Here is a 13,499-nt window from a genome sequence, read left to right as displayed (position 1 = left end):
AATTCCCACCCCAAAAAATAATGAAATCCTCATCTCTGCTTCTGTTAATGGGTATACATTGTAAGCTGATGACGAAAACTGGCGGTAAAAAGCATGTGGAAATCATTTTTTTTATTATTTTTTTTTAGTTATTCTATACATGTAGTAAATAAAGTTTATTAAAAGTTATTAAAGCTCTGAAGTGTATGACGTTCACTTTCTAGCAGTTTAAAATATTTTGGGGTTTTTAATAGAAAAAAAATCAAGAAAATTTATACAGTACTTTTATCTACCAGAGGCCCGATTTTGCACGATTACAAGTGAAATCGACTCTGAAATAATTTTACTTAACTTTTTGAGTGTACTAGCATTTGCACATTAAAATTTTAATTACCTTCAATTTAATCATTCTTACTCAACCTTGTAGTCCTTTTTAACATCTTTATTGCCTTTGACATTCAAACAAAGACTTTTTATTGATATACCTGAAAAGAGAAGCCCCGGTATACGAATTGAGCAGGCACACCTATCGCATCATTGCCCCTTTTCAAAGTTGTATGTTTTGATTTTTAATTTGTAATAGATCATTCGATTTCAGTCATTTGAAGAAATAGCTTGAAAGGTCTTTTGTTTGGATTTGAATTTTGAGCCACAGTCCTTTGTGCCATACACTCAGATTTCATAAAGTTTTTTGTTGTTATTTATGAGCCATAAGGCACCTTCAAGGGGTGTTTATTCCAAATTCACCAAAATAAAATTTCACCGATTTGTAAAAATCCTCACGCATCCCTGAAACAAGTTATTTTATTTCAAAGCAGATCCATTTTTTAAATCTTGTTGACAGGAAAAATGTCCAAGGGAAATATTTAGGTTCATTTAACGTTTTTTTTCACCCCCATCAAAAAATGGACCCAGCAAAACAGGTTTGACGTGTGCATTGCACACTTTAGTTGCCAACCATATTACGGTTTGCTGGAGATACAGACATATTGGAATCTAGTTAAGTTGATGGATTTTTATCTCACGTTAATTTGGATTAGCTAGGTGTGATTAGGAAATACACATTGAAGCGGTAAAATCATTATAATTATTTGAATATCACTAAAAAAAAAGTTAGTTATATTAATAAGGAAACATTGTGAACAAAGTTCAAAACGGACAATGAAACCTAAAAAAGATGAGAAGAAAGAATCGGGAGAAAAGAAAGTCAGCAAGAATAAGAAATCATACGAAGTAGAAGCGGAGGAAATGAAGAAGAAAACAGACGATCTTCTGGAAAAAGAAAGAAAGGGATTTTTGGAGCAAATTGCGGACTTAATCAAAGAGCTGGAACGTCTTCAGAAAGAGAACGAGAGACTCCGAAAGCAGCAAGAGGAGAAGATGGGCGTGACCGCAGATGTCGTAGATAAGATGAAGCGAGATTTAGATCGATCTAAGACAACCAACGCGTTCTTGCTGAGAGATGTGGAGGACCGGAAGTCTCAGATAGCCCGGATGGAGTCTCAGTTATTTGAAATGACAATGAAGGTGGAAGGGATGAGCAAAAAGGTTTTAGAAGTCACCAAAACAAACTCGGAAACCAAGCAGGAGATTGAAGATCTAGTCAAAGAAAAATCTCGCTCCGAAAGACTTTGGGAGGAGAATCGGAGGTTACGGAGATTTCTGGCAGCTAATCGTATTGATTCTAAAACCGGTAAGCCTATGCAAGGACAAGATAATAGGGAACAGAAAAGATCGTCAAATAAAAAAGTAGTTCGCATTCGAGATACGATTAAGTCTAGAGGCATGCAACTAGCGAACAGAAATATGTTGAGACCAAGCAAAAGTTTGGAAGACCTGCGGAAACTAGAGGAGTATTACGATACAAAGTCAACGAGAAGCGAGAAATCCAACGCTACGGAGCCTGCGCCGTATCTTGGTTACTACATGGACATCATGAAGAAGAAAAGAAATCTTCAACAGAAAAAGTGATATCAAAACTGAATTTTGCTTTTATGCTTTAATATATCAATATGCAGTATTTGATGAATACATGTATATGTAAAGAAAATAAGTTTGGGGGGGGGGGGGGGTGGTGTATCAAGCAACATAAGTTATAATTGAAAAAACCAAGCTTTTTCGTATGTAAACGTTAAGATGTTGACGCAGAAGCTTTGTTGATATGTGTGTTGGTGTAGGGATAACACATTCGGAGACAAAAGATAAAATAAGGCAGATTAAAGATTTTTTTAGTCGAGAAGTTCATGAAGGGGATAATAATTGCTTCCTAACCAGGTGGAATATGATGGTCAATACGCTTATTTGTATTGTTTACATATATCTATTCGCAAGAAGAAATATTTTTTGTCAATGCCTTAAGAGCATTTTTTTAAATAAGTATAAAACGAATTGTCTCTCCCTCCGTGTTGTTTCTCTCTATTACTTTTCCCGCGGATATCTGTGCAAATATCTACTAACGTATAAATCGTTTATAAATGAAAACTTAGCCCCATTTTAACAAGACCTTGGACTTTCAGTAGGATGTAACGATCTATTTCTTGCGTCAAAACAAGTTAAAATGACGCTGGTTTCAAGCGAAATGTACACCGATTGCGAAGTCATCGCTCAAAAGCCACTGGCAGACAAATCCTGTTGATTTCAAAGAGCAATGGCTGAGCGGCCAGCAATGAACTAGACATGCCAACGTCACATTGCCGTTTGACTCAACTACCGAAAGTCCAAGCTCTTGTTAAAATGGTTCTACATCTGCCGAGTATGATTCCCACTATTTCTTACGGGAACCTACAGTTAATTCATAGCTCTATATTTACATTCGGTGTATATTTCCCCCTATGTTTGCATAAAAAAATCTACAACGTTCAATTTTCTATGAATATGAATACACTTTGCTTATTCATGCGCCACGAGCACAAATACAAACACTTCACGTGTTTTGAGTATATCTATTTTTCTAAGATTAAATGAAACTTTCAATCTTACTTATTCAATTTGATATGTACTTTTAAAAAAACAATCATTAGTATATATCTACTCCTTCATAAAAAAGATTTCCCCCCACAAAGTTTCTGGCACTATATTTTTTGTCCCGGAAGCTAACTAAATAACATATTAATATGGCTGTTCCATGTATGTTTCATACCCCTGACTAAAAACGCAAGTAATGGCTTATAGCGGCGATACACAATATTTTCTTACAAATAGATATCAATATGAAAATATAAATATAAGCATTGAATGCTTATTTTTGGATGTCGTCGGTCCTATGACACACCAAGCGGTGCAGACAAATTATCATACCGCTCGTCTGCACTGCTTGGTGTGTCATAGGACCGACATCCAAAAATAAGCATTCAATGCTTTATATTTACATTCTACTGTGTTTTTCCATTAAATTCCGTGATGGTTAAATGCCTCTAAATGCAACACCTATTCACTGCGTATGAATTTACGAGTAATTTACATAAGTAGTTCTCAAACAGTGATTTCTATGTTATCGGTTAAAAAATGTATTTCATGAATGTTGTCAAAACACCATGTTTTATAATTATTCGACAAAAAAGTTTACTTTATTGTAAAAAGCAACATTTCAAGAGTTATTTATCATGGATTATATTTTCATGCTCGTCGATCTCATCTCAACAGTCTATGTGAAAACCAGGTTAAACCGGTTTTACAAAACAGCTGTTCTTGCTGTTACTTGTTCACTCCCTCCGTGATCTGCACTTAATATCGATTTATTTAAGTAAACAATTGATTTCTTCAGTAACGGAATGTAAATATAAGCATTAAATGATTTATTTTTGACGTCGTCGTGTCAATAACTGCCGTCAGGTGAACAGACAAATTATCATAACGCGCTAACGCGCGTTATTCAATTTGTCTGCTCACCTGACGGCAGTTATTGACACGACGACGTCAAAAATAAATCATTTAATGCTATAAAAAGAAACGGCAAGACTGAAATCTACAGCCCCGTTTATCGATTGGTCGAAATCTACAGCGACTTAAGAAAAATTACGGACTGCACGAATATATCATGATGACGTCAGACTCAAATTCTTATAGAAGACGATTTGGCTGTTTCTTTTAGCTACGTACTAATGTACATTAACATTAATTTAGTGGATTTTACTTACTTTTTACAATCATTTTATCAATTTGTTAAAAGAAAGCTGTAAATATAAACAATAAAATGCGGTTTATAGGAACGTAGTGATTATGGCAGGAAAAAAATTACATCGCGGGTTATGTATTTTTCCTGCAATATCGCCATCTTCTTATCCTGTATGAATCACGAAAAAAAGCATTTAATTGTTTACGTATTAGCAAGTGCATTGCGCACTATTTACATAAATTTTGCAAACATAATTTGGTACGATCAAATCTTCTGAGAAGTCCTTCAGGCTTTACAGGATTTGATCACGTGACTAACCAAGTTCATATCCCAGTGAACTTTTTAAATTGCTGGGGTTTTTTTTTTCTTAATAAAGCAGGAAGGAATGCGAGTCAGAGAAATGTAATGTAATGAAAATTAAGGCGACGTTTTTTATTCATATGTTCATGAACACATAATGAATACTTTAGATGTTTATACGTTGGGTTGACATTGACCCGGTACGAAGGTACGTTTCTGGAATGTTGGAGTGTCTGTGGTGTGGTGGATGATCGCTGAACAGGTGAGTCCTGGCCCGCAGCCACAGTGACCATTCCTTTTATCGATGGAACTGCATAAATCTCCAAGCCCCTGGTACTTCTCGCACACACATGCAAATCATAGAATCTTAATATTATGAAAAACAACTTTGTGGTTTTGATATTTTCTCGCATCTGTCTTTTTTTTCGATGATTGTCTGTCTGTCTGTCTAGCTGTGTCTGTCCGTCTGTGTCTGTCTGTCTGTACCGAAATGAATTCCCGTGAGTGACCCGTCTTGGCGTTTGCTGACTATCCACGGTCCCTCATGGCGGAAACAGCATTCATCTTGTCCACATTCGGCGTCTGTAAAGCACTTGGTGGCTGTCCGAGGTATTAAAGTCTATCAATAATAAAAGCGCTTTATTGAAGAATATTTACATCCACCAAGTATGATTCCCTTTATTTCTTACGGAATTTGATAATTCATATCTCTGTAGAAAATAACAATATTGAAATTTACATGTATAACCATGTATCGATTTGTCAACCTAAGAAAAATCAGCAATGCACAGTAATCATGATGATATCAGACTCAAATTCCCATAGAGAACGATTTGTCTGTTTCTTTTATCTAACACACGGATGTAAATTCAGAACGTATTAGTTAATTTTTCATACTTTTTGCAATCAATTTATTTATTTACTAAAAGAAAGACGTAAATAAAAACAATACAATGCTTTCTTAGATGATGCATGCGGGTTATGAAGGTAGCGATCATTGCAGAAAAAAATTAGCATAACCCGCGTACCCCCTCCTGGCACCCCCCCCCCCCCCCCCCCCCCCAAAAAAAAAGATTGGCTGATTAGTTTTTTGTTTCAAGAGTTTACATAACACCCCTCCCAAGCTTAGCGATTTTTGTTTTTGTTAAATTAAAATGGTTGACGGGTCTCGTTTAGTTTAAAGAAGCAATAACGGTCCATCTTTAAACTGAAAGAAATTGTTTGATCTAAAAGTATAATTATTATTATATCATTTGACAAATTATGATATATCATTTGTGTAATATTTTCTCCCCTCTCCGTACAAACTTAATTTGTTATTCAGGTTTTATCGTTGAAATGCACAGTTGCAAATTTTGAGACATTAATAGAGCACACACAATAATTTCTTTAAACACAGTATATAATTTATAAGTTATGTAACAAATATCATATGGGTGGTCAATGAAAAAGCCATCAAATCTACTTTATTTATTTAGTTATGATGTGTTAACATTTCAACCATTTTGGAGTAATGAATTCATTTGAACAAGATGTAACGTCCTCTAACTGAGACATTCGTCATTTCCTGTTCTTTAACATGTGAAGAATTAACAATCTAAATAAAATCTAAAACATTATCACCGTGAAAACTTACCGCCGAAACGGTAAACGTGGAACACACAAAAATCAGTACACGTAAGGACTTCAACATGGTTAACGTTCCTCTGATAATTGGGAAATGTTATGACAGTGGATGAATATTTGTGCTTTATATACATTCACTTGCAAACGTAATGACCTTTTTTTGTTGTTCCATACGTTCTGGTGATAATAAAGAGGAAATGTGTGACTATATTATTTTTAGGATTGTATTTCAAACTGTTATCAGCCGTAGGGGCGGCCGATCTATTTGTGATTGTGCTACAAAAGGGAGGCGTTATTTTCTTTGACTTGAAAGGGAGACGTTATTTTCTTTGACTTATAAGTCAAATGCTTTAATCATAACATTTCTAAATATATAAAAAAATATTCATTTATAAGATATTCTAGTCATTTATGTTTGCTACAATTAATGCTCCATAAGAGAGGTGTGCACAAAATGAAAAAGCAACTTGTTCTAAATATGAGTTTCCGGATGTCTGGTGATAGATTAAGGCAGACGATGTTTTGTGCATATTGAGTAATTTCAAAAGAGGCTATTTCATAAAGTTTACAATGTTATAAAGATGTTTCCAACTGACAGCAGAATCGATCAAAACTATATCTTTGGATTTCGCGATTCATCCCTCTTGCTCAATACGTTAGTCTCATCTATGCTAAGTATACAATTATAGTTATTACGTTATATTTCAGCTTTAGATAAAAAAAAAAAACAACAACGTTAACATATAATTATGATGACATAAAAGTTTATACAATAATCATAGAGGCAATTTTTAAAAATTCCGAAAAATTCCATTTTGTTTTTATTTATTTTTATACTTTTTGGTCTAATTTGATCGCATATTTTTTTAAAACATCTGTCAATTTATCTTGTCTTTTCTATGACTCTTTTCGGTTTTAATAATTGACCAATCTGATTAAAATCAGATCTTTGATCCGATTGGACGTCGGAGCGGATCAAATATATAATATTGATCAGATTGATAATTGTCGGACATTTGACAATTATTTACTTGTACATCTTAATCATACAGCTTTATTGATAGATAATATCATTTACGTAAACATTATGTGTTTACTGATGCAATTGTTTATAAATATATCTCGTCTGTTTGTTTTGTCAACACACATATTCTAAAAGAAAATCAAGTAGTTCAGTATGACCTTATTGATTGTATAATAAATTTGGTTCAAAATCATAGAACCGACTGTTTGATGTAGAGATACCTATCGAATCATTCCAATCTGTCCTTCTGATTATCATTTATTAGGATTTTCTTAGCAAGGACAGTTTTGCTTTGACAAATGTTTACCAATGGGTACAAGTAGTTCTTGTCAGATTTTTGAAAAATTTTGCATGGCATTACAATTTATTATGCAATCAAAATACGGGGCTGGGGTTTGTCACATACAACTGATTACTTCTTTTTATTGGTCCTGCAAATTCTATGAATTGTAAAAACGACCTAATAAATTCTCTGTCTCTGTCAAAAACGTTAGGCAGTGGAATGGTTAAGCAATGTCTTTTGAGCTTTGGGGAAACTTAATTTCACGTCAAAATGTATTACATAAAATACATCATGAGTAATAATTACTTTTACATGACTGTAGTTCATTCATTTAAAAAAAAAATCTTAATGAGTTGATAGATTCGGTTTCTTCTCGTTTATCAGTTTATCATCATTAATTACTCTGAAGCAAAATGGTAGAATACAGTGTACACCGTCGCCATGGTTTTTTTTAGTATATCCGCTTAAGTTTTCATACTTCAACTAAACTATGAGACTTATGAGGTAACGTTTGCATCTTTAAAAAACAATTTATCATGTTCAAAACCCAAGTGCCTCATGTTTCGCCTGAAATTAAAAAAGATTAGCAACTTTAACGAAAGTATAGAAATATACATGTGACTTGTATTATAAATATAGGCTACATAAATATACTTGTAAACTAAAATGCATTTAAAATGTAAAAATGCACACCTTTAACAATATCTGCTAAATAAATTTAATTTTGATTTCACAAATATAATGTGACATGTAAGATGCCAAAAGTTTTCATATACATTTTCGCACATACAAATCACTTTAAATAGCGTCTCTTTACGAGGTGGTGTAATGGGCACACATTGAAAAGTCCAAGGCACGGTCAGAGTCCTTGTTTCGGGCATGGGTATTATACGTCTTGGGGGGGGGGGGGGGGGGGCACTGTAGTAGATACAGGAAAGTCCCGGTCCACAGCTACAGTGACCATTCATTTCATCGAAGGGACTGCAGTATTCTCCACGCACCTGGTACTTTTCGCACATATTTGCAAATCAAAAGTTATAATTGAATATAGAAAAAATACCATGTAATTTAGTGTTCCCTTTTCATTTATTAATTTTCATTATTTCTGTTTGATTTTAAAATTGTTGTTTTATGATTTTATTTTGTTTTGTTTTCATTATTATTTTAGGGGTTATCATTATTTTAGGGGTATCAGTATGGCGCATGTCTTTATCGAGAGGAGTTACTGTTTGTGGTAAAAATTGTCGTTTGCTGGCTATCTACGGTCCCTCATGGCGGAAACAGCACTCCCCTTGCCCACACTCGGCGTCTGTCAAGCACTTGGTGGCTATTTAAAGGTATCACACCGGTAATTGTTTTCACTATATAACACTATAGAGGGGAAAACATTCTTAAAAATCAGTTTGTATTCCTCATGACAAAATATTCGGAGGAAATGTTGTTTGTTACCTATCTCTTCAGCTAACACCATAAAAAGGGCAAGCGATACTGCATTTTCTCAAAATATCTAGCTCCAAACAGGTCTACCCTCAAAACCACGTGTTTTCCATTTGTATGTAAACAGACTGCACACTCCCCAGGAAGCTGCTGCATGTGCCCTGAAAGAAGTAGTCCCTGTGAAAAAAGATCATCACCTAACAAAATACATGAAATATCCTACTCAGTGGTACAAAAAATTTTAAAACTGAGTAAAGGAAAATGTAAAAATGCAGTCAAGGAAAAAAATAATTCTGAAGAATATATGGAACTACAATTGACTAAGTTCATTTTGATTGGCCGATTACCGGTGTGATACCTTAAGAGTCAAAGTGTATTTAGTATAGATGACGTTTTCGTCTTTACCTATCCGAACCCCAGTCTTCTTCAAGACGGAAACAGCACCCTCTTGCCCACACTACCTATCCAAAAGGCCAGGGAGTCTGGCGTTATTCGACGACAAGTTAGTTAACCTCTAAAATTTTAGAAACATCTTAGCATACAATACAATTTTTGCGAGACATTTGAGAACGTAATTTTTTACTTTTTATTGTTATTCCCTTGGCCTTGTTTTAAACATGATTAACTGACAGAAATCTCTAAATTAAGACAAAAATTACAACCGTGGAAACGTACCGTTTTAACAAAACTATAGAACAGACTAAAATCAGAGCTTGTAACGTCTTCGACATGGCTCTTTTAATAATAAAAAGAAATTGACAATACATCCGCATTATACCAAACTACTATCAACTACTATCAACGAAATGACTTTTACATTGAGCAATATTTCTGGTCGATGTACGTTTATATGTATTTCTAACATGAACTTCGACTTTTCTAGTATTTTTCACCTTTTATTGAGATGTAAAGTATCGACAAGTTAGAAAATTCTTAATAATACAAATTCAAAGCAGAGCAACACGGACCTCCAAAAAGATAGAAGTAGGATCAGGTGCCTAGGAGGAGTGAGCATCCTCTGCTGACCGGTCAAACCCGCCGTGTGCTCTTTGTCGTAATCGGGAAAAAAACCGGAAACGTCCGTAGACAATTATATGATTAATTATGGTCTAACAATTAGTATGAAAAACGTTGATTAATCTAATATAAGATTGTACAAATTCTAAAATTGATTCACCAAGCTTAATATATTCATGTATGTATTTACATATCGCTTCCTCACTTGCCCACTCTTTTATCCATATCGGTTTCCAGGTTTAGATAAACTACACATTTTTATACAAGTTTCATTGCTTATTAACTTCGCAAACTATTGTTTCCATGCATATAACATTTCTCAATATTTTTTCGTGCAAAAAATTATTTCTGTCAATCCTAAACTTTAAAAGTTTTGAGTCTAGCTAATTTACGCCTTAAACTTAATGAACCCAAATCTGTACCGGGATAGAGAGGCGGTCTTTCAAGGTAAAGATAAGACGTTACAGTTATAGTTGTTTTATCATTGTTCGCGTTACTGGTTTTCAAAGTCTGCAGGAGACTCGGACGGTTTTTACTCTTTATACAAGTGTGTGAAACACTGAACTGTCTAGATATTTAAGCATGTTTGAAATTTGATTTATACTTTACTACTTTGACAATATAACATTCTTAATATAGACCATGTGCAGTTTCCATTTCAGTCGCTGAGGACTGTGAGGTTGGGTAAAATAATTTACCTGTCGGAGTCTGAATTTACATGTTTTAAAATGTATTACACTCTAAAATTTATCAATTGGCAGTTGCTTTGAATAACTCAAAAATGCACACACAAAAAATCAAAACGGGGAAGTATACTACCATTGAGTATCCTATTATAACAGAACGTCATCTAAAAAATAATTCTTATCACCAATGATTGAATAAAATCAAACTGTTATGTTACTGGATAACATAGGAACATTATTTATCAAAAACAACCCCATGGAGTACAGTGTTATAGACATTAAATTGGAAATGTTGGGTTCCTAAATATTTTCGTTTTTGTTATGGCTATATACTTTACATATTGGTAACATTTGGTAAATTTTACAAGGAATTCGCCAACTTACTTATATTTCCTCAAAGAAAGTGAATTCCTTTCAGGATTTTAAGTAAAGGAAAAGGGCGTAAAAGACAGCTGTTACTTATAAACTGCGCATTGCTAATTTGGTAAAAGTGCAGGTATCTGTATGGTCAAGAAAGCTAGATAAAAGGATTTTCTTGCCCAAGTCTTTATAATTACATGTATTTGTTTGTGGCAAATGTTTTCCTTTTGTCTACTATCAACATTCCGTAATTTTTTCCAGCTTTCTCGCAACCACGTCATAACTTTATATCCATCCGACTTTGTCAGCTAATACATGATGAGGAGTGGTAGGGGAGTGTTGACATAGCTCAATTGTAGATCAATGTAGCCGCCTCTGTTTCGAATTCTCTCTCTCTCTCTCTCTCTCTCTCTCTCTCTCTCTCTCTCTCTCTCTCTCTCTCTACATATACACACTATTTTGATAGTCTTTTCATTGCTATTCAACATAATATATGTATAAATATATATTGGGGACCCAAGCATACAAAATTGCAATTTGTAGATGAATGAACTAAATTTTAATGTATATATTTTATCTTAAATTTATTTTTACACAGTGCAGATACATCTTAGTCTTTCGTCTTTCTACACGGTTATGATGTGGGTGCACATTGATAAGCCCCGGGACCTGGCATGTAAAGCTTCCGCTTGGGGGACATAGTGGTAGAGGCGGGGACAAACTGACACGTGAGTCCCGGCCCACAGCTACAGTGACCGTTCAGCTTGTCAAAGGGGCTGCAGTGGTCCCCAAGCACCTGGTACCTCTCACACACACCTGTAAGGTATCATCGGTATCTTAACTGGCGACGAAGTACTTAATATCGATTCACAACTATATTTCCGTCTGTCTGTCCGTCTGTCTGTATGTTCGTCCGTCCGCCCCTATCTGCGTCTTTTTACCGTGGTGAGTTGCTGTGAGCAGTAGATCCTGGCGTTTGCTGACTATCATCGGTCCCTCGTGGCGGAAACAGCATTCATCCTGTCCACATTCGGCGTCTGTGAAACACTGGGTGGCGATCTGAAGTGTCCAAATGTTGTTAGTATTAATGATAATTACAGTGTGAAATCCGTACTTTATAATTCTTTTATTCTAGAATTGATTCATTAACTTACGTACTCTATGTTAGTATACATGTATCATTTCTTAGTAACAATTGAGCAGCTATAATTCTTCTTCATGGTATGCATAGGCCATCACCGTGGCAAAAATAGCATTCAGCAAGAAGTACTTGACTCTACTTATCATCATTTTTTATATTTCGCCAACCCATTTAAATAAAAGAGACGAAAAGCTATAATTAGACGACAAAAAAAAACAATTATTGAAACTTACCGCTGAAGCGATAAAAATGGAACACAGAAAAATCACCAATGTCTTCGACATGACAATTCAGATAAAACCAAACTGATAAGACTTTGTATTAATACACTTGTATAATATGACAATCTTCTTGCAAACATTTGGACCATTATCTTGGTATTTCATGGTGATAATTATTACGACTATATACAACAGGCAGTATCATATATACGGCAGTAATATTCCAAGTCTCTACTTCTGGGCAAAAACCAATTACGAATCAAACAAAAAGAAAATACTGTATACACGGTTATTTTCGCCCGCTTTATTTTCGTCCTTCTACACTTGCAAACGGTCTCGCCTCGTCTTGAATTCGCCCAATAAAGTTGTGTTTTTTAATTATTTTTTGCTAATGCCAATACTTGTACTTGACAACTCTTTCACCTATTTCTCAAGGGAAAACTGCTTAGTTAATAAATTTATCTCTTGACTTTAGTTAAATAAAATATGATTTGCCATTTCATATTGATTTGATAACTCATATGTCCAAAAATTAATTTCAAAGATGAACATTCCTCCCCGTGAACAACTGAGTCTTTTACAATAACAATCTGAGGGTATCCAATCCATAATAGCCCAAGATTCAATGAATTTTGATTCATAACAGATTTGTATAATTATGGCTTAATACTCAGAACACTGAGACATAATTTTTATGTTTAAGTACAAGTTAATATATGTAAGAACAGATTGTGTCCTAATAAATGCCTTTTGCTGTTCTTGAAGCGTTGCCACCCCCTTTTTGTTTTTAATCTGTAAAATTAAGATCAATTCGAAAAAAATATCTGTCCGGTATAACAGGCACGTAGCATCGTTTTTGAATGGGGAGGGGGGCAGGGAGGCAGCAGAATCATCCAAAAAATCTTTATAAAAAAAGGGAGGAGGTGAATTTACAACTTCGCTAAAATCGTGAAAATCCTGATGGGGGACGTACTGTTTATGTACATATAACTTCAATTTCTAGTTTTTTACTATTAATTTTCTTCCTTTCACTTCAGTTGTTTACATGTTCACAATAAAGTGGGGGGGGGGGGGGGCTCCATGTTATCAGTTTTTTATATAGCCAATGTAAGAAAAATATTTGGAGCGGGAAAATTGTTTTTCTAATTTTGCTTGTTCTCAGCGAGCTTAATGCAATCTTCATTAATTAATTACTGCTTAGATAATGACATTTTTCTAAAATTTCACTTTGGGAATCTTTTTCTTGTTAACATGCTTCATATATCAATAAAGTATTAAATACATAATGGATATTTAACGTCAGAAAATTTG

At 34.4% G+C, this 13,499-nt stretch overlaps 2 protein-coding genes across 2 annotated transcripts; both read right to left on the bottom strand.

The window, feature by feature from the left end:
* Nucleotides 1–4,510: 4,510 nt before the first annotated feature.
* Nucleotides 4,511–6,092, bottom strand: LOC128168385 (uncharacterized). The gene is made up of 3 exons (XM_052834655.1): nt 6,030–6,092; nt 4,880–5,012; nt 4,511–4,743 (listed from the first exon to the last, which is right to left on the bottom strand). The coding sequence occupies exons 1-3, from the start codon at nt 6,084–6,086 to the stop codon at nt 4,568–4,570; spliced, it is 366 nt and encodes a 121-aa protein (XP_052690615.1). The 5' UTR covers nt 6,087–6,092; the 3' UTR covers nt 4,511–4,567.
* A 5,291-nt stretch (nt 6,093–11,383) lies between these two features.
* Nucleotides 11,384–12,318, bottom strand: LOC128168384 (uncharacterized). The gene is made up of 3 exons (XM_052834654.1): nt 12,201–12,318; nt 11,768–11,885; nt 11,384–11,642 (listed from the first exon to the last, which is right to left on the bottom strand). Exons 1-3 carry the CDS (start codon nt 12,249–12,251, stop codon nt 11,461–11,463), a joined length of 351 nt encoding a protein of 116 aa, XP_052690614.1. The 5' UTR covers nt 12,252–12,318; the 3' UTR covers nt 11,384–11,460.
* Between the last annotated feature and the right edge of the window lie 1,181 nt (nt 12,319–13,499).

The sequence above is a fragment of the Crassostrea angulata genome, chromosome 10 (genome assembly GCF_025612915.1).
Source record: "Crassostrea angulata isolate pt1a10 chromosome 10, ASM2561291v2, whole genome shotgun sequence".
Lineage (NCBI taxonomy): Eukaryota > Metazoa > Mollusca > Bivalvia > Ostreida > Ostreidae > Magallana > Magallana angulata.
The sequence above is the reverse complement of the archived record's forward strand: the minus strand, read 5'-3'. Positions and strand labels throughout refer to the sequence as shown.